Below are 27,091 nucleotides of genomic sequence, written 5' to 3' on the forward strand. Positions count from 1 at the left end.
TGCAGTCTTCCTGCTTTGTCCTTACAGATTATGGGGACACTAAATACTAATAACTAATACAGTCACTATGAGTCGGAATCGACTCGACGGCAATGGGAATACTTATTAACGCTTTCTACATTTACTTTCCTCAGGTTACGTAGGCTCTGTCTTGGTTCTCTATATGAAACCAGATGGATGGCTGGTGGGCTCCAGTGACACACTGTCTGAAGGCAGAAACTGTAGGATGAGTCATGTCCCTCCCTCTCATACATTTTACACCATTTTCTTTTTCAAGTCTTATGGGCAGTGGTCATATTAGTTAGGAGAGCCGAGGTTAGGCAAAGAACAACCTGTGGAAATGAGTAGCGCCATCTCACTTATATACCATCCATGTATCCTTACTGAGAGTACGGCTCCAGGACGTGATCATCAGGTTATAACACACACTGTTATTACCACCAGAGGATAAAGAGAAAGGTCATTTTCTAAGGCTAGAATCTACCCTTCCTGCCAACCCCGGCCCCAGCCCTGGCTGACATCCTTGCCTCTGTCATCCTGGCAGGGAGGGCCTCATCAGCAGGGACGAGATCACCGCCTACTTCATGAGGGCCAGCTCTATCTACTCCAAGCTGGGCCTGGGCTTTCCTCACAACTTCCAAGAGACCACCTACCTGAAGCCCACCTTCTGTGACAACTGTGCTGGATTTGTAAGTTCTTCTTAGAACGCTTCAAGGCTGAAGTTGGGGAGGGGTACAGGACATTTATGTGATAAAGACAGGCCCGGACCTTGAGACCCTTATCAACTCATCCCAGCTTAGAGCCAAAGCAAACACCTGAATAACACTTGTTCTCATCCTCTCCACCCCCTTCCTCCTGATGTTGTTTCCCTGCCTGGTGCATAAAGCCTGAGAAGAGTGATGTGGAAATGATTAATTGGGGACATACTTTTTAAGTACTCATACGCTGTTTCAAATGTTAGACAAAAGAAATATTAGACACCTTCTGTCAAAGGAACTGCCTTTAAAGAAATCGTGTAGACTCTGCCCCTTCTCCGTCCCATCCAGTAGTTTCCTCCCAAACCCAAGCTCCTAACCTCAGGACTCTCTTCCCATTCCTCAATCTGGAATCCTGAGGAGCCTGTTTGTCCTATGACTCATTCATTTCAGGCCTGGAGGAAGCCTGGATCATAAATCCATGATAGTGACCCTCTCCAGAACTCCGACTCTGATCAGGACAAACTTTTCCTGTTTTCAATTTAAGGTCAGAAGGGACAAGGCATATGAGAGAGGTTTCCCTCACACTTGAAGTAGGTGGTAGAATCAGGGAAAATAAGGAATGGATGTCAGTGTGTAGCCTGACCCCAGAGAGATGAATGCCGTGTGGAGCGTTCTAACTGGCTCTTGTTTGTCTCATAGCTCTGGGGAGTGATCAAACAAGGATATCGATGTAAAGGTAAGACTCAGCTTTACCCATTGCTTCAATTTCCCTGCATTTTCCACCTGTAGTTGTCCATGCAGTCCACGACTTCTCGGCAGGGCTCATGTCCTCATTCCCTCGAGTGCCCGAGAGTGACCACCACCACACAGGAAAGGAATGCATGGGTGACCAGTTACGCAGCTTCCCCTTACAAGATCCTCTCTTGCCCTGGAAATACAGGTGGCTGGTAGGAGAGTTTGCCCTCTAATGGTCATGAAAGGGTGGGTCCCCAAAGAAAGAGAATTACTTCTGGAACAGAAGATAAATGGTTCCCAACAGCCCTGGTCAGCTTCCTTCCTGTAGGTAGATACCTCAGGGCATTCATCGTCCTTCCCTGTAACTGAAATTTCAGGAGTGACGGAGAGGAGACCTTTCACCAGACATCTCCTTGGAGTAGGCAGTATGTGCAGGATGACCAAGGCACTTTCTTTTCCCTCCAAAATAGCAGGACGCCACTTCTGATTCTGAGTCTCACTGATGAGGGCTAAGACAAGATTGCAAAATCCAGGGCTTACAGAGTAAGAAAATTGCCAGGTTTGTTGGGAATTTTAGGTGTCCTAGCTCCAGAAGATAGGATAGATGTGTGTGTCAAAAGAGCACTGCGTGAATTTGGTTTTGAGAGTCTGGGGGAGAGAGAAAGTGAGACGTCCTGACCGAGTGTCTTGTCCACAGACTGTGGGATGAACTGCCACAAGCAATGCAAAGACCTAGTTGTGTTTGAGTGCAAGAAGCGAGCCAAGAACCCAACAGCTGCCTCAGAGAGCAGCACCTCTGTGGGTCCAATGTCCAACCTGTGCTCAGTGGGAGCCAAAGATCTACTCCATGGTAAGTACTGGTAACGGTCATCTTGCAAAGTGATGTGGGAAGGATAAAGTATGGAGGAGGAAAGGCTACCTCATTAGGGCCTGGGTTTTCAGTTAAGCTTGACCTCAATTGCTAGGCTAGGGCTGACCCCTCCACAGTTCTGGATTTTCAGCTCCCAGCCTAGGTCTCAGACCTCAGGGTGCTGTACAGCAGAAACAACCAAATTAGGCACAAAAATCAAAAGATGTTTACTGAGCACCTACAACAAGTGCAGGAGTCCCTGGAAGTTGCAAAAGGTTAAGCACTCAAATACTAGCCAAAAGGCTGGCAGTTTGAACTTACCCAAAGTGAGTCTGAAGAAAGAAAGGCCTGGTGATCTGCTTCCGAAAGGTCACAGCCTTGAAAACCCTCTGGAGCACAGTTCTGCTCTGCAGCACCTGGGGCCGCCATGAGTCAGAACTGACTAACAAATGGTTTGGTTTTTTGGTTTACACCAAGCGTAGACACTGACTTCTGGCCAAGACAGTGCCACAAGTTAACATTTAACCACACCCCTCCATCCCCATCCCAAACTCAAAACAATGATGGAATAAGTACGTGCGTGTATGTGTGTGTGTGTGTACACATAACGTGCAGAATACATAACACACGGTATATAGATAACATATGTATTAGTTTAAAAGGCACAGCTGTATTCAAAACAAAAGAAGGGTCCCTGTAGCTCAGAAATGTACTACAAGCACACTGCAGTGAGTGGGAGCTGAAACCCACTGGCCTGCTGGCTCCAGGTCCAGAAGCAGGCAGAGGTGGCTGAGGATTTGATCTGTGCAGAGTAACGGAGACCAAAAATACCTAGGTTTCTAGGATTAGAACTGTTGACTCAGGTTACAAATCAGAGAACTTTTGATGTTGTCCAGAAGCCATTTCAACTATCCCAATCTGATGTCTTGGCTACAAAATTCAGTAACAGAAAAATATACATATAACATTTCAATAGAAATATATTTTTTTTATATATACTTTTTAGAAAGCACTGTCTCTTATATCATCATTTAATTTCCCAAACCCTGGGAAATATTTTTTTTTCCATCACCATTTAATGAAAGACTAAATAGAATCCACAATCTGTGTTTATTAATAAATGTTGTATGGGACTTAATGACTTTCCAAAGAGCCCAGGATTACTGCTAAGTCTAGCGAAACAGTGACCTTACATATCTGCATTCTGCCTTAAAACCTACCACCCACCCCAAGTATGTCCACTCTCACTCAGCTTTTCCAAGAAATGATCCTTATGGATGGCATTACCAGAATGGGTCCTGGGCAGGGGTGTTGCTTCAGAAAAGCCCAGAGTGACTCCTTTGTCCTTTTCCCATCAGTGTCAAACATGGGCAGCACATTTTGGGACTCACTTCCACAAAGCTACAACTTCTCCCTCACAGTTAAGCTATGCCCCATTGTACAAGCAGGCAGATGGGTCCCACAGAGTTCCTACCAGCTGCTGGAGGGCACCTGTATCAGTAGTGAGAATTCCCAGATTACCAGGGTCCACGGAAAGTATTTATGGAGTATTTCTGTCTATACTGACCCTTATCCCTTTAATTTATGAAACTATGGAATTGATGCAGGAGTTACAACTTACCTACAGAAACAGGAACCCTCTAGGCAGCCTCTGTGCAAAACAGAAAAAGATGCCCTTTCCTCATTGTGGACACAGCCTGATACCAGTGGCTTCAGCTTGGCCAGCAAAGCCTCTGGAGTTCACCCCTCGCTCACTCCCGAAATCGAGGGCCTGAAAATAGCCCAGTTTGGGTCAGTGGAACCCCTAGAGCAATAAGGTCTCATGTGAGACTAATGTGTCAATCTAGCCTTTCTGGGCCAGAGTACTAACACGTTGTTTATCTCCCTACAGGACCTGAGGAAGGACCTTTTACATTTCCCAATGGGGAGGCCGTGGAACACAGTGAAGAAAGTAAAGATCGGACCATCATGCTGATGGGTGTGTCCTCACAGAAGATTTCTGTTCGAGTGAAGAGAACTGTTGCCCACAAGGCCACCCAGACCGAGCCACTGCCTTGGATTGGCAGCGACAGTCCTTCTGGTCCTTTTGTGCTGTCCTCCCCAAGGAAGACAGCCCAGGATACTCTTTACTTGCTTCCCAGTCCCACGTCTCCATGCCCCAGCCCAGTCCTGGTAAGAAAGCGGGCTTTTGTCAAGTGGGAGAATAAAGAATCCCTCATAAAGTCCAAGGAGGAGCTCCGTCATCTCAGACTCCCAACCTTCCAAGAGCTCGAACAGGTACTTTCCTTTTCCTTTTTTCAGGATCTCTCCTCCCCAGTTTTCAGAGGGGGTGGGGGCAGGGAGAGACATCTCACTCACATTTAATACAGGAGATTGAACCCTGAGAGGGAGAGTGGTAGGGTTATGCCAGGGAACAGCACATGAAGTGGATTTAGACCAGGCTGATTACTAGCTGGATAAATAAAACAAAGAAAGCAATATGAAAAAAGAAACCAATCCTGGCTTTTTCACAAAGAAGCCAGTGTGGGCCTGGGTTCATATTACAGGAGTAGAACAGGGTGTACAGGGTTCCCTGTTACCAGAGTGGTGCCATTCCGTGTTGGGGCCAGTACCCCAAAGCTCTGCTCACGGTAGGCCTATTGAGAAACCCGTTTCTGTGGGTCAGCCTTACTGTACTACATGGAGGCCCGCCCCCCACCCCTTTTTTTGGTATAACTAAAATAAACTTACTCAAATCCTCCTACTCTAGAGGTCTGTGTTAACCAGTTCATCAGGTGTTTGGTTTGGAACCTTCCTAGTTGCCTGGGTGTCTTCCCCTCAAAAGGCAGGTAATCTTAGTGCTACAAAAACAAAAAGGGAAAAAAGGAGAATGTCCTGTAAATCACCACAGAAAAGCCTCCCTCCGTACAAACGAGGGAAATCTTTTCTAAGACACCAGGGAACGTGCTTATCTTCTACTCAGACTGCAACAAAGCAACAGTGGCAGCAAATGCAGAGCCGGATACAGGATACAGCAATATAATCTATAAAACTCTAACGGTCCTGGCACAAGGAACTGCTTTCTGAAACAAGGCTCACGGCATCCTAACGGAGGCAGATGAAAAGCCATCAAGTTTACCAAGAGAAGGAGTACAGGAGCCTGGGAACGTGGTACCAAGGTTTAAGAGAAAGGGACGCAGAAGTTTTAACAAGAGAAAGGAAGGGAAGAAAGGGGAGGGGAAGGAAGATAGCAAAATGGGGGACGGGAGTGGGAGGACCTTCAACTAGGGACAAGATATAGTTGTCCAAGTAATTCTGTAGGGCTCGTTATTAACATACTTTTTGTTGTTGCTGTTGTTTAGGGTACAAAGCTCATTGTCAGGGCTTGCTGATAAGCCCCTTGTAGATACCTTAAGACAGGAAGGCAAGGATACATTAGTTTCAACATTATCATTCATTTTATTAAAAAAGAATTCCTTAGTCTGCCTGTTTCCCAAAAGCATCAAGGTTTGCCCTGTTTTTGGAGGCAAAAAAAAAAAAAATTTTTTTTTTTTTTAATCAGTACAAACACAAAACCAACATCCACCTGGTTAGACTTCCTTAAATAACCCTACATACTACGTACTGAAGCTACCCCAAGAGGGTTCAGGGCTCCCCGTACCTTCCCTGTTAGACTCCCAGGAGTTGAATTAGAGAAACGCTTGCATGAAACAAGTTAGATACTGAGTGTGAAGCCCCTGATTTAGTGCCTGGAACAGACTTAATATTAGGAACAAATGAAAACGAACCGATTTTTTGAATGAAAGGTACTCTCTTGCTCAGGGTATTTTTAAGAAGTGCTTTAAGAATCAAGTCAATCAGGTGGCAAAATGTGAATTACACAAAGCCCCCTTTAGGAGCAGAAACTTGCAAAAGCAACTTCTAAGAACAATGAAAGAAACCCTGAAAAATGATCTCAGTAGAGTTGAAAGAACTTTGGTCATGATACAAAGATTTGTGTTTTCAGTCCCAAATGTTTGTTATGCCGCTTGGTAAACTCTGTGTCCTGTTTGGTCATCTGTAAAATACAAGGCTTGGACTTTGCGCTCTCTAAGGTTTGCTTTCAAACCCTGACATTTTGCATGGCTTTTGAAAGGGGTGCAGTTAGTTGGTAACAATGACTTCCTAATGCAAGCCACGGGTGATCAAGAAAGTTCAGGTGAGTTAGGCCCAGAATAATCTGTAGCCAGTATTACCCGTCAGTTAGCCCTCTCACCGTCTTCTGGTCACCTGCTTTCTTTGACCCTGGTGAAAGGGGCCTAAGGACCAGAATTCACTACGTACATTTTAGAGGAACAATAAGGAGTTCCACTTCCCTGTTACGTAAAATCCTTGTGTCGTGACTTGTCTGTCTGTAACTCAACAGTCTCACCTACAATAACGAGCCAAATTAAAACAGTGTTTAAAATAATACATAATATACATTAGGATTTTAATATTTTTGATTGTGTATACCTCTGAAGCAGCACAGGAAAAAAGACACAGCAAAGGCTCTTAGGGTCAGATATAACTGGGTTCAAATCTTCAGCGCCATACTATGTAACAGCCTCCTTTTCTGCTTCTCTAAAATTGGGATGCCACCTATTTGCCGAGTTGTTGTGAGGATTAAGATGTTCTGTTATGATGTAGCACAGTACCTGGCACAAAGCAGGTGCTCAGTATTACAGAGAAACATGTGAGAGCCAGAACTTGCCAAGACTGCCTTGTTTTTCCAGGTCTCGCATGTTTTCCACCTTTGACAGGGTGTAGTCTTACCACTTTTCTATCGCTTGTTTTAGTGGAAAATATTTGAGTATTCCTTGTCTGACAACAGGTTCCAGTTTTTTTGCAGGTTTTACTGTATATACATAGCGAATTGACAGCTCTTTAGGTCTAAATTCTAGTTGAGAAAGAGCCTCATGTACCCCAATTGCCCCTGTATCCTTCTGGAATAGTCAATGTGGTACGATGATAAGAACACTGGACCAAAGTCAGAAGACTGGGTATCTACTGTTGACTCTACAGTTACACAGCTGTGAATGAGATCACTAAATCCCAGTTAGGGGGTGGGATAAAATTCTTATCTTTATCAAAGGGGGCATTAGTTTTCAATGATTTAGAGAAACAAAAACCCTAAATTTTATGAACTATAAGATCTCATACAATGACAGTACTCTGAGTCACTGCTTTTACAGCCCAAACCTGACAAAGACTTTCTGCTATGTAACATCCAAAGGTCTTGTCATTAACCACCTACTGCCTGGAAATTATTTATTCTGCCTGCTAGCCACTCAGATCTTTCATATAACAAAGACTAATTGCTGTTTGCATATGCTCATCTGATACTTTTCTATGCAGGGCAAAATAACTACCTGGAAAATAGTTTTTAATTCTCAACCACAGTGACTAGGAAACGCCAATCAAGTGTAGTGTTTCCAGTGTTGTAACTGACTTGCTGTTCACTGCTGCTTTATTAACATACCTCATTCTCCTTTCCCTTTAGGAAATAAATACTCTGAAAGCAGATAACGATGCCCTAAAGATCCAACTGAAATATGCACAGAAGAAAATAGAGTCCCTGCAGCTTGAAAGAAGCAATTATGTCTTAGCTCAGATGGAGCAGGGTGACTGTTCTTAACCCAGAAATTCAAGGAGCACAGTCCGTAGAAGGGTATTTCGGGGAACTCAGGCTCCTAAACTGATTAACACAAAGACCCAGGGGACCTTAGACTGGTCTGCTTTTAAAAGGGTGCTTTCAAAAGGGAAAGCCAGTTACTCTTTTGACCTAAATGATTCCTAATGTGCAGCCTTGTTTTCTGTCAGCTGAATCGGAGGAAAGCTGAAGAATGCAAAACTTACGCCATTCACAGCACAAACGTTTTTTTTTTTTTCTCCTGGGAGTAACACCAAGAGTGCTGAAAACATGACTCTAGTTTCCTGACAAAGTAACTTCTCCTTCCATGGCCTGCCTGGCTGCTGCTTCTTTAGAACTAAAATCACTGGGAAACGAATTTCCTTCCTTCCTGGTTTTTCTGGAAACTGAGAGATTTACTTTGTTCCATCCAGTCAAAGCTTGCTTATGGAAAAATACCCAAATTCCAAAAGTAGATTTACTGCCTCTATATCCCAGCGTTCTTTTATCAATCTGGTCCCTGCTTCACTACCTCAGGTCTAGCCTCTGCCCCTCTTCCCTCCACCACACTCACCCATACATGAGGATCGTTACCTTGACCTTATAGAGACGTAGCCACAACTTTTTTAGGGGCCTATTAAAGAACATGACATTTTCCAGCTGGAGGTCATAGTTTCTTCAGTCTTATAAGCATCATAAGTAACCAGATTAAGTACCTGGAAAGACAGCTATCATCATCACATACATAACTAGCTAACTAGCTAAAATACATGTAAACATGACCTTTGTCCTATGTATTCTACAGTACATAGAATTAGGAACTTAATGGCTTGTTTGTTTTTTTCCAAACAGTCTGTGAAGAGTCTATGTAACTCTTTCATGTTCCATCTTTATCTTCTTTTGAAGTATACTATTTGTAAATTTTTCCTTTCGAAATGAATTTGTGCTTAAAACTGTTTTCATTATTAATTATGCTTTAGAAATAAGCTAACTGAATCAGTGGCTTCAATAACAGCTGACAGCTTGTACATATGTACACAGTATATATAGACAGTATCAGCATGACTACAGTATCAGGCATGTGGCTTGGAATTTTTTTCCTTCTTTATAAAATGTGGACGTGAATTAAGTAACTTTTAGTCGTTTACACAAACTCAAAAATATCAAGTTCAGTTTGCTACAAGATAGAGAAATTTCTCACAATGTAGATTGTATTAAGCTGGACAAAATCACAAAGTAACAGTCCTGTGAACTTTCTATTAACCAAGATTAAATGATAAATGGGCTCATTTAGTCATCTGGGCAACTTCACAAACTCCCTTGTCGGCCTCTTTTTATTTCTCAAAAATTCATATTTTGCGGGGAGTGGTGCTTTCCATGCTCAGAAAGCCTAGTAGTACTAGGCTGACTTGAAATTCTTACACTAGCTGACTAACTGCCAAGAATATAACCTTAACAATTAATAAGTTTCAAACCTAAAGCCCACAGTGCCAAATCTTAATCAGAGTACAAAGTATACATACAGTGTTTCTTACTTGGAGGATTCAGACCACTTGTGAAGTTCCCTTGATCAAAGACCAGTCTCCATTTGCACACCATCTTGTACAGTATACTGTAGTTAGTTTTAGTGACATAAAACTAGCTTTTAGTTTTAAATATTTCTTTCAAATGTTTCATTAAATTTTAAAGAATCACTTAAACACAAATTTACTGTTTTCTGAATCTAAACTCCAAAATCCCCAAAGCAGGGCCGCTTCGGTCCACCACCCGGTGTAAGTTCACAGAAACACTCTGCTACCTACTTTATGTGAAAAATGGAAAGGCTTTGGCTTTTGTTCATTGCTATCATTATAGGGTAAGAAAGAAAACAATTCTGAGTTTATGACAATCTTTAAAATTCATATTCTTCACTATTATTGTTTTCTTCTGATACAAACCAAAGAAGGTACAGCTCAATTTCTTTAAATATAGTCATGTAACCCAATTAAAAAGTCTTCATTCTTCGTACCCTCCATCTAAAATATAAACCCCAGGTTAGTTTTTATGTGTAACCTATAGGAATTCAAAAGCGCACACTCTCCTTAACTACTCAAATTTGCATGGTTAGAGGGGCTCCAGCATCCCAGAATTTATCCACGAAATGGACAGGAGGCAGTAATCTCATCACAGGCTTTTACAGTCTAGTGAGTGGCCAGAGACGTCTAGTGTGTGAATTTATGCTGTCTGAACCGAGCTATATGGGGTTAGTGGAATCTACAGAAATAATCGGAAACAAGTTTTTGGGTGAGCCATCCCGGGATGCAAATTTTTGCATCTCACGTTGTTGTTGCTGTATACTGTCAAGTGGATTCTGACTCATAGAGACTCCATGTAACAGAATAGACTACCCAACAGGGTCATCTCATACTGACTGGAAGTCCGTTTTGGCAAGTATCTATCTCGTAAAACAAAGGCTAATCTTATTTTATTAAAGCAATGTCACTTCTCATTTTCTCTGGTAATTGATTCACCTTTTTACCATTTGTGAATTTCTGTCTAAAGATGTATAATGTAAAAGAACTGCAGAAAAAAACTAATGTACAGATTGTAAAGGTTTTTTTGATACCTAATGTAAGTTTTCGGTGTAATATTTATGATAAAAGATATTAGGATCCCTACAACACAGATCTCTTGTCTTCCTTCCGGTTCATGAACATGAAGAAACTTCACCTGAATTTCCACAATAACCTAGAGCTGACACCGTCCCCCTATTCTGTTAACCAAACCACGTTTTCCTGGAAGGAAAAGCAAAGCAACTCGATTATTCAATTTCAGTCCTTCTAAATCTTTTATAACAGGAAGTAGCATCAGAGAAATATTTAACCTCTTCCCACCCTATTTGTATAATGACTTACAGCAATCTCCAAATAGTAAATATTAAGTCTTTCAACATTTAACATAAAAGGAGACACACTGGAAGTTGTCACTTCTCTGTGGCTTTCAGCTTTAATTCTACAGTTTCATCTAAGCAAACTAGCAAGTAAAGAAGAGAAATTTTGAAACTATGGATGAAACTGGTAAAAACCCATTGCTGTCTGAGCTGATTCCGACTCACAGCAACCCTAGGCAACCCTACGGGACAGAGAAGAACTGCCCCATAGGGTTACAAAGGAACAGCTAGTGGATTCAAACTGTTAACGCTTTGGTTAGCTGATGGGCTCTTAACCAGTGCACCACCAGGGCTCTTCATTAGCTCTAAACAAATAAAAAAAGTTGACAAATAACCAAAAATTTTTATGTTTTCCTATTCTGAATACATTTCTTTGAAGGATTAGTTTAAAATACACATCCAAGACCGCAGTATACACAATATTCACTTTTAAAGTTTCAACATTATTTTTGATTTCACCACAGGGTTTACTGTATTAACAAAACAACTGTCAGACATAAAATACCATTTGTCCAGTGGTAACAATACGGCTTTCTATCTGCTGAACTGGCTAGATCATAGAAAGGTGTTATGCATAGGTGTTAGCCAGAAGCCTACTCTGAGATACTGATTTTATAGCAGGACTGAAAAAAACTGCGTGGCTAGCTCTTTTTTTCTCTAACTCTATACTACAAGTAAAGATGCATTATCTGACCCACCTCCTAAACCATTCAACACAGGCCCTCTTACAGTTCTCAACAAGTTGCATTTGTACTTAGGTATTTATTAAACCACCTGAGAGGGGGCAAGTGTCTCATTCCTCATTTGACAAATGAGACCAAATAAATCCTTGAGAGCTGGAAGTCATTTCAGCCCTAGATCCCAGGGCTAGTGCCATGATTTGAATTCACAACTCCTGATCCCTGAGCCTTTGACTGCTCAACTACCAAACCACAGACTGACATTCCCTAGCCCCAGAGTCTCCCAAATCTAGCTGTGAATCACAATTACCGCCACGGGATGCCCCACTGAGGCTGTGAATCACAGCCTTAACCCTGTGTCATACAGCTCAGGCTGCCTTTTAATGTTCAGATGGCTAACGTGAGGACAGGAATGACGAAGAAACCAGTTTACAGGATTCTTCACACCATCATGTAAAAGTGGCATATGTCACTGTTTCTTCAGAGTAAGTCTCACCTCAATCTTTAACTCTGCTTTGTCAAACAAAATCACACAGATTTTTAAGTCCAAGTGGAAAATAAACATGCACTGCAAAAAGTAGACTTGGGCTTCAATTAATGAAACTTTAACAGAAGCCTGGGCAAAGGGATTTCTTCCTCTAAAAGAAAAACAATTCAAGATAGAGGTTTCCCCTGCTATCCAAAACTAGAGCGTTCCTATGAAAAACTTTCATTAAGCCAAAATGGTGTAAAGCAAAGAAGCAATTACCTTTATATGAGAAACATTTTTCAACACTCCCAGACCCAAAAAATGGCCCACCAAATCATACTAAATAACACACAAAACCCAAAATAACACTAAAATACAGTAAAAGCTGAGATGCTGGGTGTAGTTCCCAGGGAAGGAGCTTGGTGATGCCACTCCCGCTGCTGGGTGTGCACTGCCTTTTTAACAGCTCGCTGCAAAACAAATGCTAAATGCTATTTCTGCTCTTCGCTCTTTTCATAAAAGCAAAGATCCTCTTTGGATTTCTTTCAGTTAGCAAAAACAGGTACTAATGTAGGTCTTTCATAAAAACAAAGTGGCGGAAACCAAGCGTTCAAAAAGCGGGGGATGCCTGTAACTGCCTACTGAACACCGCTATCAGTCCCTTCCGTATTTTGTAAAGCAGAGTTAACAAACAAAACACATCCACAGGAATACGAATGTGGCAGTAGTCTATATTCCTTTCCATTACAGATGGGATCACTTACGTGTCTCGAACCTGAATAAAATACAGGTGACAATCTAAATTCAGTCATGACAATAAAATACTTTCCATTTTCCAAGTTTGATGGTAATAAATATTTACATTTTTAAAAATTATTTTTGTTCATTTTTTGTTTTTTAAAAAGACACAACATGCTCAAGGGTACATAGAATATGAGGGAAAAAACATCACTTCGTCCAAGAGATCAAATGGTAGTATAAAACAATGCTCTTACACGTCGACCCAATTCAAGAATGATATCAGAGCGTCTAACATGTGTTTACTTCAAAAATGATATCCGAGTATGTTATTTAAAACACTACGCTTAATGTATCTATCAAGAAGTAAGCACTGCTACCTAACTTCTGCAGTTTTTAGTATCTTCTATAACCACCACCTCCCCCATATGGATCTCCATAACTTCTTCCACCATAGCCCCCTCTCCCACCATAGCCCCCTCTCCCGCCATAATCTCCCCTGCCTTGGAAACCTCCTCCTCTGCTACCACCTCCACCACCTCCTCCTCCCCACCCTCCTCCCCCTCCTCCTCCACCTCCCCAACCTCCTCCACCACCCCAGCCTCCCCTTCCACCCCCACCACCTCCTCTCCCACCACCACCACCACCCCCCCAACCGCCCCTTCCACCGCCTTCTTGTCTCTTTTGCCATGGAGGCATTTCAGGGGGCGGTGGTTCAATTTCATTCGGCCGTCCTCCCCGGTCAGGTACTCTTCCCATCAGCACCTGTGTGGAGAAACATTTTCTTTCAGTTTATAATAAAATATTTTAAAAGTTAAATTTCCATAAAGGATTCAGATGATACTGAAGTTATTGTTTCTAATAAAACAGAAGCCAAATATTTAAGGGCATGAAAGTGTGGGACATGGTAATATGACTTAATACTGACAGTGTAAGCATGATGCATGACAAAGTCTTCAGAACATAATACTGCTTTTAGACAATCCAGGGGCATATTTCTGAAACTTCAGGATTTGTTAATTTTCCCTCATTTCAATTTATTTAGCAAATTTCTATCACAAACATAGTACTCAGAACACTAAGAAAATTTTTTCACAAAAACATTTTCAATATATATAAGCTATATATAAAAAAAAAAACTATATACCTTACATTAATTCATATGCATTTATATGACAACTCTGGACTTTGTAATGTCATTAATTTGGTACTGGGTTAGCCAATGAAAGGTTGTATTCCTAAGTGCATTTTATTTCAACAAAATATGAAGTAGACATAATATCATGTGGGTCTAATGAAGTCAGAAGATAATATAATGACTATAATCCAACGTATTACTGCAAGGAAATAATGTTCAAACAAGGATTCCCAATGCATTATTCCTTTCTTACGAGAAACTTAGGCTCACCAACTTTCAATGATGACATTGTTATTATATTATTATAAAGACAATCAAGAACTGATATGCTTCCTTAATCATGCTCTGGATAAACCAGGAAAGAACTTGTGCAGAAAGGCTCCTTCACGTGCTATGAGCAGAGGGACAGACAGACAGACGGGGGCTTGGGGGGTGCTACCCCCGCCTCCCACAGCCATGCGGAAGCCAAGAGCTTCCTACTACAGTCTGTTCCAGGAAAGGAGGCAAGACAGTAACTGCATCAACCAAAATGACCTACAAATCATCTGGTTCTACCTCCATTGCTCCTCTAACCAAAACTATGATCTAGTAATTTATGTCATAAATGAAAGACAAAATCTTCACTGCAGGGCAAGTTTCTAAGTATGCAAACATCAGTGATGCCCCTGATCACCAAATCCAAAAAACGGCTTTTACTTGGTTGCTGTTCTCGCTGATCCTGCCACCAAACATGATATATTACTGGTAGGCATATGTGGACACTGCTCTAAGAACTGGTCATAAGATTGCCTCCAATAATGAGCCTATAGGTTATAAACTCAGAAAAGAGATGGGCAATGCCACTTAAAATAGGAAACGCTCTTGATATCATCAGCTAGGCTAGATTATAACCTGGTGTAAGGTATGAAGTAATATATTTTTAAAGAGAGCATTACCTTTCAAAAGATAGAGGAGATTGGTCTAAAATGGAGGTACAGAAAAAGGAACATCACAGAGGCAAACCTGCTGAGGCCTAGCTTAGCAATAATTAGTAAATTCACCTTAAACTACAACAGTCCCCTGGCTAGGTATCGCTTTAATAAGAAAGTATATCTCAACCTAGCTATACTGAGTGAGAAACAAGGTTTTTAAATTACACAAATTCCTCAGTTCTGATTTTTGGCATGCTCACCTTCCAATTATAATCGGGTTTGCCATGAAGCATTCTGCTTATGTAAATGGAGACCACATACTAATCGAGCTGACGTAAGCATTCTACTGGTGCTCCTACTGCAAATTAATAAAACTCTTTGAGCTTGTTTAACTTAAGAACACTCCTTAAGAAATTAATCTAGACTCTTAATCAGGAAACGAGCTCAAAGAAGTTTAGGAACTTGACCAAGGTCATTCCTCCAAGAGAATGATAGAGCTAGCATGCAAACGAGATCTGAATGATTCCAGAGCATGTACTCTCTCCATTTACACCAAGGAAAGAGGAAATCTTTCTGTACCAAAAACCATTCCTACAAACAGATTCTTAGTGACAAAAAAAATGATTACTTTCTTGAAAGAAGACAAATTATTCTTGCTAAAGCTATTGATAAAAACAATTCTTAAGGCATAAACTATTAATTCTTCTAATTAAGATAAAACTCTGGCTTAATTGATAAATACAGAAAGCCAAACCACACAAACAGACACAAACCATAACCACACCTAAATGAACTGAAGCCCCTCCCCGCTTTTCAAATCCACCAGCCGCTCCTCAGGAACCCTATGGGGCAGTTCTTCTCTGTCCTACAGGGTCGCTATGAGCCAGCAACAGGTTTGTTTTTGTTTTTGTTTTTTTTTTTGGTTTTCCACCCTTATTCTAGGAGTTCACCAGTACTTAAAAGGAAAATGGATTAAAATCTGTTAAAACATGAAACGAGACTGTTATAAATTCACTCTCCACTGTGTTAAAAGAAAAACCAACCTTATTAATGGCACATGCTGTCTTCTCCCGGCTGGTGCCACTACTTGTCCTAATGATCTTGGATAGATCTTCACGAGCAGCAAATAAATGTGCCAATGTAATAGTCGTCTTGGGTGACAAAGCATAACGCTTAGGCTGGTAAATTCTTGCTATGTCATCTGTTTTTACCTAAATGACAAAAGTTAGGGAGAAAAGAAACCAAAGTAAATTTCACCAAAAGAGTAATGGTAAGTATAACCTTCAGAAAGAAAAAAAGAGGGTAATGCACAAGAACAGAAATGGAAAAGAGTAAAAGCATTCAAATATCTGATCATTTTTTATGCGGAATGAAAAAATAGACCAACAGATGCTCAAAGAATATATAACTATCACCAATAACTCATTCAAAAATATAACACAAAAAAATTCATTCATATCAACAAAAAAATACCTAAAAATGGTGTTATACTGAACATTATTGTCAGTTTTTTTCCCCCAAATTAACTCACATACATAATGCAATCTTATTGGAATGGTTTTTGTGAAGATAAAAAATAACGATAATAAAATAAAATAAATAAACCTGTAATTAAAGTTAACCTAGAAAACTAAATATGTAAGAATGACCAAAAGAATTCTGGGGAAGAACCCTACCAGATACTAATACCAAAAAATAAAAACCCAAACCCATTGCCTTCGAGTCGATTCCAACTCGTAGCGATCCTATAGGACAGAGTAGAACTGCCCCATAGGGTTTCCAAGGAGCGCCTGGTAGATTCGAACTGCCAAACTTTTGGTTAGCAGCCAGAGCTCTTAACCACTATGCCACCACCAGGGCTCCACCAGATACTAAAATATAATATGACCTTAATAGGTGGTATTTCTTTAATCTTCAAAATATCCTTTTAGAACGGTTGGTTTTTATTACCCCATTTGGCAGATGGGGGGAAAAAAAAACAGAGGCTTAGAAAGCTTAAGTCACTTTCCAAAAAATAGAGAGAGAGAATCCTGGCTCTGCCTACTGACTAATAAAGGTCTACCTGACCCCCAAGTACTGGAGTACAGATAACAATATACTTTGCCACTTGAGTCTAATTAATTGGAACTTTGGAGAAAAAAAAAAAAAAATCAACAATCAAACAGAATAGACAATGGAGATTCAGTCTCATAAATTCATGAACACAGTATGTGATAGAAGAAGCATCAAAGATCAGCAGGAAAAGAAAGGATTATTTTTTAAATAGGGCTGGAATAAAGTGTTAGCTACTTATAAAAATAGTAGTAATAATAATAAGGCACACCATATAACAAAGGGAATTCCAAATAGAATAAAGCATTAATTGCTTGAGGTTTTAAATTTTAAAAATTAACTACAAAATACAGATTAAACATCTTTACAACAAAAGAAAGAAAACACAAAATCAAAAACTAACTGGGTAAAATACTCTCAACAAATAAGACACTTAGTTAACTTCCTTAATATATAAAAAGCTCAATCAAAAGGAAAACAGGGAGACTCCAAAGGGAAAAAAATGAAGAGACATAAATAGAAACTGCAAAAAAGAGGAAATTCAAATGACTAAGAAGCCTATAAAAAATGTTTAGCTCTACCAATAGTAAAAATAAAGAAATTAAAACAAGTTAGACTTGTTAAACCATCAGGTTAACAATAAAATGGACAATATCCTAAATATTAAAGAGGGCAAGATGAGATAAAATTTTAGTTACTCTACCAATAGGAATCTAAATTCATACCGACTTTCTAGAAAAGTCTGGCCATGGGGCTGAAGGGCACTAGGAGTCCTGACCTTTGACACAGCAATTTTCCTTTTAAGAATCCACCAGACAAACATACTTAGAAAGTCACATAAAAACATTATGCACAGAAACATTCCCAGTGTTGATTAATAGAGGGGAAACTGTAAAATAAACTAAATAAATTATAGTACATGATAAAATATAGATACAGGAAGGAATGAAGTACTGTTACATGTTTTCGCATGGATGAACCTTGAAAACGTGCTAAGTGAAAAAAGCTAAACACACAAAAGGCCACATGTTGTATGACCCCATTATCTGAAATGTCCAGAATAGGAAATCCATACAGACAGACAGCAGATTAGTGGTTGCCAGGGGAAGGGGAGAACTGGGACTGACTGCTAATCGGTGTGAGGTTTCTTTTTAGGGTGACAGAAATGTTCTAGAATTAGATAGTGGTAACGGTTGCACAACACATTGAATATACTAAAAACCTCGAATTATACACTTCAAAATGGTAAATTTTATGTCTGTGAATTATATGCAATAAAAAAAATAAGAATAAATAACATTTTTAAAAAGGATATTGAAATAGAGCACTCACAGACATGGACAATGGTCATAATACACTAAATGAAAAATGCAAACTAAAATTATATTCAGAGTGTCCTCGCAAAATAATAGAGGAAAAAAATTAGATGAACTTTCCGAATAAATCTGTACAATCTTTCCGAAGGTAACTCTAGTGGGCATCAAAAGTTTGTTAGTTACCATCGAGCTGATTCTGACTCATGGTGACCCCATGTATGCAGAGCAGAAATGCTCCATAGGGTTTTCAAGGCTGTAACCTTTCAGAAGCAGGTTGCCAGGCCTGTCTTCTGAGGTGCCTCTGGTGGGTTCAAATCGCCAACCTCTCGGCTAGCAGTCAAGTGTTTACCCATTTATGCCACCCAAGGGCTCCTGCCAACAGCCTTAAAACCATGCATATTCTTTGATCAACAAATTCCACAGACAAGAATTTACTACAAGGGATTTCAGTAAAGGGTCAAAGAAGAGACAAAACTAGAGAAAGCTTCAATGTATGTCAATAGAGTATAACAATATGATCAAATATTCTTCAAAAGACTTAAAATGCTATAAAAACAGTAATTTGATGATGCTCACTCAACAATATCAGACATACTTTTCTATCATAAAAACAGGAGAAATTATAAAGATAAAACAAATGTAACAGGAAAAGAAAAATTAGGGATCCAAATGCATATAATCAAGTGCAAAAAGACCAGATGAAAGGCCAAGATGACCTACAAACAGTCTAAGAAAAAAATATTTTTAAAAATCTTTCAGGCTAAGGAAAAAAAACAAAAACACAACCCCCTTTGCTCGAAAACATGATGAGAAAAGCCAAGATCAGAAGATGAAAATACTAAGCTATTTCACTAAAGGTGTATCTGCTCAAACTCCCCAAGCTTAAGGCCAGTAAAAAGTCAATATGCCCACAAATCCACGCCCTTCTAAATGTTCAAAAACAGAATACGTCAAAACTCACGCTTGGATTCTCTACACTAATCTTAAATACAGCACTGAAAAACATCCTGAGTTTAGTATTAGATACCTTTAATGTTGCTTTTACAATTTCCCGTTTTTCCTAAATTCCTCTTCTCATCTAAAGTTCTATCAAGTTAAACCAGTGACTCGACATATATACAGCCCTCTGTTAAGTTTCCAAGGAGCCTGGTGGTGCAATGCCTAAGCGCTCAGCTGCTAACTGAAAGGTCAGCAGTTTGAACCCACTAGCCGCTCCGTGGGAAAAAAGATCTGGCAATCTGCTCCTGTAGAGATTTCGGCCTAGGGAACCCTATGGGGCAGTTGTACTCTTTTTTTTTTTTTTTTTTTTTACAGCAAAATTAGCATAGCATGCTTCTGAAAATACCTGGTTGGGGGGCGGGGTGAGGTTGGCAAACATAGAAGGCACGTGTTACTTGCATAAAAATATAGTATATAACAAAAAAGGAAGAAAGAGATATAGATGAGAAGAGAACCAACTGACCTACAGAACATTTCAGAAAATAAAATTTGGAGCTGAAAATCGGGGCTAATTTAAAGTCTATCTGAACCCCTGGTGCCATCCTGTCACTCTTCGTGACCAAAAGAAAAAAAAAAAATTCTATAGGGGTATACAGGAAAAACTGTTTCCTCTTGAAAAAATAGCAGCTCCAAAGACAAATTTTCTACCTGTTGGTGTAGAGAATTCCCACAGAACAACAGCCAACTCCAAAGCCTGATGTCAATAATCCCTATCAATGACTACAGTGTCTTACTCTAAATGAAAACAACCAAGGACCACCACACATTTGAAGAAAGCCACCAAGAGAGAAACCAGGAAAAACAAGCAAGTAAGCAACAACAAATGATCCTAGAAGAAAACAGATAATGAAAGGAGGGGAGGAAGTTACAAAAAAAAATTTTTTAGGCTCATTCAAGATACTGCATCCATAAAAAAAGGGAAAAAGAAAAACTCGAGTCAGAAAGAATTTATGGGAATCAAAACATGATGACAAAAACAAAATTTAATACCCAGTAGAAAATAAAATTGAGGACATTTCCAAGAAGATGAACGAAAAAGAGCTATGGATGGAAAATGAGAGAAAAAATAAAGCACCTTGAGAAGATCAATCCAGGATGTCCAATAACTGACTAACGAGTTTCAGAGAGAACAAAGAAATTAATAAAGAAAATATAAAAACCTAAAAGACAAGAGTTTACAGATTGAAAGGCCCACCTACTGTTCACCACATGAAAGAAAAAAGACCCATACCAATACATATCATTGTGAAATTTCAGAACTCCAAGGATGGAGAAAAGAGACTAAAAGCTTTCAGAGAAAAATAAAAGATCACCTTAAAGGATCAGATTTCTTAACAATGGCACTAAATGTTAGAAAACAATGAAGCAATGTCTTCAATATCCTTAGAGAAAAATGATTTCAACCTGTTATTGTTATTAGGTGCCATCGAGTCAGCTCCAATTCATAGTGACCTTAAGCACAACAAAACAAAACACTGCCTGGTCCTGCGCCATGCTCACAATCATTGCTGTGTTTAAGCCCATTATTGCAGTGACTTTGTCAATCTACCCCGTTGAAGGTTTTTCTCTTTTTCACTGACCCTCTACTTTACCACCCTAGAATTTTATATTTACTTAAATTTGGTAGTCTGAGTAGATATAAAATACGACAGCAGAATACACACATTTTCAGAATGTAAGTACTCAGGAAAAAATCATCTCCTATGCACCCTTTGTTAGGAAGTTACCTGAGGATTTGCTACAGCAGAGTGAGGGAATAAGCAATGTCAGAGAAATAACAAATGTTAGTGAGATGTAGAAAAACTGGAGCCTTTGTGTATTGCTGGTAGAAATGTAAAATGGTGCAACTGCTATGGAAAACAGTCTGGTGGTTCTCAAAAGTTAAAACATAAAATTACCACATGACCCAGTAATTACACTCCTAGGCATATACCCAAAAGAAATGAAAACAGGTACTCAAACATGTACACAAATGTTTATAGCAGCACTATTCACAACAGCCAAAATGTGGCAACTACCCAAATATCCAACTATGGGTGAGCGGATAAATGTGTTAGATCCAACCCTGGTGGCACAGTGGTTAAGGGCTCAGCTGCTAACCAGAAGGCTGGTGGTTCAAACCCACCAGCCATTCCAGGGGAGAAAGATGTGGCAGTCTGCTTCTGTCAAGATTACAGCCTTGGAAACCCTACAGGGCAGTTCTACTCTGTCCTATTAGGGTCACTATGAGTCAGAATCAACTCGATGGCAATGGGTTTGGTTTTTTGTGTTGTTGTTGTTGTTAAGTCCATACAACGGAATATTATTCAGTCATTAAAAGAATTACACACGGATGTTACAACATGGATGAACCTTGAAAACGTTGTATTTAGTGAAACAAGTCAGACACAAAAGGCCACATATCGTATTATTCTACTTATATGAAATGTCCACAATAGGCAAATATATAAAGACAGAAAGCAGGTTAGTAGTTGCCAGGGGTTTGGGAAACAAAGAATGGGAAGTGAGTATTGATGGGCATCAGATTTCTTTTGGGGGTAATAAAAACATTCTAGAATTAGATAGGGTGATAGTTGCATAACCTTGCAAATATACTAAAAACCAATAAACTGTACACCTTTAAATGGTTAGGTTTATTGTATATGAATTATATTTCAATAAAGAAATAAAAAAAAAAAAAAGATGGAGGAGGCCATGGGATCCAGGAAACAGTGGAACAAAGAACAGCTATGCAAACAGCCCAGATTGCAATTACGAGCTTCTGGGAGAGTGCGTAAACAGAAAATGAAAAACTCATTAGAATATCTGATTTTAAGAAGGATATTTAGAAAGAAAAAAAGAAAAGCTTATGATAATACAACACAACACCTGAAAAAATAAAACGTAATTAGAAGGAAGATGAGGCATGTGGTAAATTGAATAATGGCCTCCCAAAGATGGCCACATCATAATCCCTGGAACCTGTAAACTGTCACCTCACATAGTTAAAGGGACTCGGCAGACATGTTCAGGTTAAGGAGCCTGAGATGTGGTGATTACCCTGGATTATGTGGGTGGGTCCAATGTAATCACAAGATCCTCTTAAGAAGAAAAAAAAAGAACCCATTGCTGTCTAGTCAATCCCGACTCATAGCAAACCTAAAGGACAGAGTAGAATTCCCCCACACAGTTTCCAAGGAGCACCTGGTGGATTCGAACAGCCAACCTTGTGGTTAGCAGCTGTAGCACTTAACCACTACGCCTCCAGGGTTTAGAGATGTCAGGATGAAAGCAGAGGTCAGGGAAGAGAGAAGAGGCACCACCACTGGCTTTGAGGACAAAGGATGGAGCCATGAGCCAAGGCATGAAGGTGGCCTCTAGATGGTGGAAAAGACAAGGAAAAGGACTCTCCCCTAGAACCTTCAGAAGAAATCAGCCCTGTCAACACCTTCATTCTGACCTCTAGAACCGCAGGAGGATAAATTTATATAATTTAAACCATTCAGTCTGCAGTAATTTATTACAGCAGCTACAGAAAACTAATACACCCACTCCTCACTTATTGACATGGTTAGATTCCAAAAACCAGGTTGTTATGAGAAAAAGGAGGATTTTTTTTTCCTGTTTTCAGATCATTTATTATTTTTTTATTTAGAAAATATGATCATAGAAATAATAACAGGTATGATTTATTAATGTGCTCATCGCTTTGAGGAGTCCAGCTACAGATTATACCTCTGCAGAGGAGGCTTGGAGGAGACAAAGCTGGATAAAGCCAGGCTGTGTGACTGGAAGGCCCATGACTTAACCACTTCACATTCCTCCTGTGCTGCGTTAAAGCTTCCCTCGCAAAGCTGCCTCCAGGGTTCCACTCCCACGCCTGCAAGCCCAGAGTTCAGGATCCTGGCGAGTCACCAAGGCTGGAGCTTCCTGAGAGGCCATTGGAAGTCTGGTGGCACACCCAGTCCCCCCAAGAAAGAGGCTTGAGGCCCAGTTCAGCTCACTTTGATATGTCATTAACCTCACATGCATTTCTTTCAAACGCCCTCTTCAATGCCTCTTTCTTTCCTTTCCTCCCTTCCCACTCCACAGCAATTCTGAGCTGCAGGGTGTCAGGCCGCCTAGAAGCTAGAAAGTCAGAACAGACAACCACTGGCTCGGCGCTGCCCGCACATCTACCCATTGACCATGGCCACGGAGGAGGCCAGCCCCATGCAGCAGCTGGACACAGCAAGCGGAGGGAGCAGAGGGCACGGTGCAGCATGGCTGAGCTTTCTGGAGACTGCCCGGAGAGTCTCCTCGAGGGACGAGACCTTCTGCAGCCACTGCCGCCATGCCCGCTGCCTCCTTAATGTGCAAATAGTCGGACAGTAAATTTTCTACTACTGTTGTCAATGCAAAATGTCAAATAACAAGATAGTCGATAAGTGAGGAATAGGTGTGTAAGACGCCACGTGGAGTCAGAGAGCACGTGAGCGCCTAGGGGAAAACCGAAGCATGCCAGCAGGCCGTCAGCACCAAGGACCTAGACATTAGAGAGATAGTATCTTAGATGTTCCAGCCCAGCCCAGCCACCAGGCACTGGATATCAGGGAGCACAGGACGGTGACCCATGAGAGACGGGAGCAAATGAGGTAAGCCCAATAACTGCCCCAGCTTACTACCTAGAGAGTTTCCTGACTATGCTGAAGGGAGGGGGGTCTAGAGGAAGCCTGGGTACAGGTTAAAGGCATAAAGTAAGCAATGTGAGACAGCTCTCTAGAAAACTAGCTGAAGAGATTCATATTTGGGTGTGTCCCCACCCCACTCTTCCACTGGAACACGCTCCACACTTGCCTAGCCTTAAGGTACTTTTAATGAGACCTTTTCAAGCAGCAATACTACCTGTACCTATTCCTAAGCTCTACTATCTTGATTGGTTGCTCACTACATTCCACTATCTCGTATGTTGCGTATCCTTCCATAAACCACAACATCTATGAGTTTAAAATAAATGTGAAAGATCTGGAGAGATATTAAGGTATTTGCAAGCAAGGATTTATATAAGACCAGGACCATTACATAAAACCAGTAGCTGGCCCAGGATAGAGTGATAAAGCAGAAATGTAACAGTTACATCAGAGTGTAAAGGACAGCCTGGAGAGCTGTCACAAGCTACCACCTACAGGACACAAATGGAAAAACAGTCTTACCTTTGCTCTATCAGACCACCCAAAGGACTGCACTGTCACATCTAAACGTTTCATTAGCATCCGGCGGCGGCATTCATATTCACAGCAAAGAGCATCATTGATTCTCTCCAGTTGTTCCTAAAGAAGTTGGAAAGAAAAATCATAAACTTTAGGCTTTCATTATGCACAGAAATGTGAAAATTGTTGGAAATGCTTCCTACTGATTCAAAAGAAGTTTCACTTGATGAACATTTTCTGACATTATGAGACTTTATAAGTTATTTAAATAATAAAGAGCACTTGATAGAACATTTATAATATACAGAAGATATTAAAATATAAATTAAACCCAACCACTGGTAGAATTTGTCTTATTTTCAAACAAACATGTTAATTTATGTAAAACATCTAGTTGCTAAGTAGTCGGGACAAGTTAAGGAAAGAAAATATCAGTAACTTCCCATCTTGTTGGCTTTGAGCTACTTATCCTTTTTGAATCACAACTGTGCTAACGTATTGGCTGCTATAAATATTCTTGGCCAGGTATTTTTAAAATTAATAATTTGATTGAAGAACAGTTAGGACCTCTTACTCTAGAATATTAATCCATTTTAATTCTACAAAAAAAATATGCCAACAACATACTGTAAAATCAAGATGTCCATTTATAGAATTAAGTCATATTCATTAATTACATAAAACTAATGAGGAAGAGATTTACCGCCTGTTCTGGATTTAAATCAGTTTTCAGCAGTGGTTTTCCCACATGATTTTTCTGGACTTTTGAGAGAATATCCTTCACCTGAAAACATATACAAAAGAAAGCATCTTTGAGGAAAATATATATCCCCAATTTAAAGTGTTGTTCTGAAAACTAGACAAGAAACAAAACGTTAAAAGTGAATTAAAATACACCCTCACACACCAAAAATAAATAATTCACTACAATGCAGAATACATTTTTCAAATATATTAATTCGAGTTGTAGAACACCTTCTTTTCCAGAATAACTAGAAATAATGTACACAGACAACTACCAAACCAAAAACCGAAACCAAATCCATTGCCATTGAGTCGACTGCAGCTCATGAAGTGACCCTGGAGGAGCCGCTTTCAGGGAGAAGGATGTGACCATCTGGGGGTGGAATGGGAAATGAATGTCACAGGAACAAGACTTTGTTTGTTTGTTTGTTTTAGGTTAGGGTGACAGAAATGTTCTAAAATTAGAATTTGGTGATGGCTGTACAACTCTGCAAATATACTAAAATTCATTGAATTACATACTTTAATATGAGTGAGTTTTACGGTAATAAATAATAGCTCCAGAAAGCTATTTAAAAAAATTATTAGCTTCATAGTAAATATAACATATAATACAATTACTCTTTACACCAGTGACATAATTGATAAATTCTTACAGATTATAAGGAATTATTAACTTATTTTCTCAAAATACACCATTTTTGTAGATTCACCCACTACTGTAAGAAACTCCAACTTTGATCATGTTATTTTATACGTTCCTAAAAGATTTAACTCCTCAGTCAAGGGGAGCTCTAAATGTATACCTGTCATTTCTTACATGTAATCACATCCAGTTCAATTCCTAGGATTTCAACATTATATAACAGTTTTAGTGAGTTTCAGAATTACCTGTTACAGAGGGAGTTAAGAGCATAAACTCTACGGTGTGCCTGGATTCAAACCTCAGCTCTGTCACTACTTGGAAGCTTGCTTGTTAAAAGTTATTAAATCTTTCAGTGCCTCAATTTTCTCATATAGTTGTTGCAGATAATAGCAGTACCTACCCTCAAAGTGTCTTCTGAACACACCGTATGTAGAAGAAAGGAAACGTAAACTTTCTTACTTTTGATAGAAACTGAATGGAACAGGAAGTTCTTTCAGGTAAATATTGAGCCACAAGGGCCACAGTAACAGCCACCTTATAAAGAGCCTGCTAGCATCTGAAAACAGGCATTATACCCTGCTTCAAGCAGGGAAAACAGGGGCCTGGGGATGTTGTTAATACTAACTGAAAACCATAACACTGAAAAGCCTATGTGAGATTCAATAATGGAAGCACTGGATGATTACAAATAGTCCAGAAATCTATTTCAATTCAAAATAGTCCCCAAAATTGTAATCACTATTAATCCAGAGGAAAAGAGAAAAAAATTCTGAAAAGTAACTTATTAACATTAAAACAAAGTTTTTGAGCTGGAATTCACACTTATTCTCTGGCTTGCAAGTGCCAGGATTTTTTTTTTTTTTTCCATTTAATATTGTGTTTTCATCTCAATGATACTAAATTGTCTTACAATCACTAAAACAAATCTTACTTTCCAATTCATGAATTACCACTATAAAAGAGATCTTTATTGAACGAGGCTTTAGTTTAAGGCAGTGTACAGTGTTAGTATCTATCTCTTCTTGAGGGTTAGTGAGAATTTTCTTTTCCTTTAAAAGGGATCCTATACTATTCCCCTAGAAGACTCCACACAGAGCAGACAAAATCAAACAACTAGGCCAGAATCTGAACAGTCTGCAAGAGTGGTAGTCTAATATACGGCTAGACTAGAAACCAGCATGCTTTAATAATTGGGGAAAAAATTCTCAAAAATTCAAGAACCATACACCACTTATCCACCAGAAACTTGTTTGCCAAAGACAACCACATTGCAATTCTATTAAGAACATCCACTAAAAGGAAGAAAAAAGTTTAGTTTGCCATGTTAATTATCCAGTGGTATTATAACAGAAACACCACAAGTGGACGGCTTTAGCAAAGAGAAATTTA

The 27,091-nt window shown here is 39.7% G+C and overlaps 2 protein-coding genes across 7 annotated transcripts in view; one reads left to right on the forward strand and one right to left on the reverse strand.

Moving 5' to 3' along the window:
- The window catches only part of RASGRP1 (RAS guanyl releasing protein 1), a 74,884-nt gene extending 66,950 nt beyond the window's left edge, over positions 1-7,934 (forward strand). For all 6 annotated transcript variants that reach the window (XM_049897649.1, XM_049897650.1, XM_049897652.1 and 3 more), the window contains 5 exons: positions 545-689; positions 1,398-1,434; positions 2,131-2,283; positions 4,175-4,560; positions 7,784-7,934. In XM_049897649.1, the coding sequence (XP_049753606.1) occupies positions 545-689; positions 1,398-1,434; positions 2,131-2,283; positions 4,175-4,560; positions 7,784-7,918 (856 nt within the window). In that variant the 3' untranslated portion in view covers positions 7,919-7,934. The remainder of the gene's footprint in view (positions 1-544; positions 690-1,397; positions 1,435-2,130; positions 2,284-4,174; positions 4,561-7,783) is intronic.
- Positions 7,935-10,660: 2,726 nt separating this feature from the next.
- Positions 10,661-27,091, reverse strand: part of FAM98B (family with sequence similarity 98 member B) — a 34,843-nt gene continuing 18,412 nt past the window's right edge. The window contains exons 5-8 of the mRNA XM_049897656.1: positions 25,016-25,096; positions 24,316-24,432; positions 15,821-15,988; positions 10,661-13,493 (exon numbers count right to left, since the gene is read on the reverse strand). Coding sequence (XP_049753613.1) covers positions 13,125-13,493; positions 15,821-15,988; positions 24,316-24,432; positions 25,016-25,096 — 735 coding nt within the window. The 3' untranslated portion in view covers positions 10,661-13,124. The remainder of the gene's footprint in view (positions 13,494-15,820; positions 15,989-24,315; positions 24,433-25,015; positions 25,097-27,091) is intronic.

Source organism: Elephas maximus, chromosome 10 (genome assembly GCF_024166365.1).
Source record: "Elephas maximus indicus isolate mEleMax1 chromosome 10, mEleMax1 primary haplotype, whole genome shotgun sequence".
In the NCBI taxonomy this organism is placed as follows: domain Eukaryota; kingdom Metazoa; phylum Chordata; class Mammalia; order Proboscidea; family Elephantidae; genus Elephas; species Elephas maximus.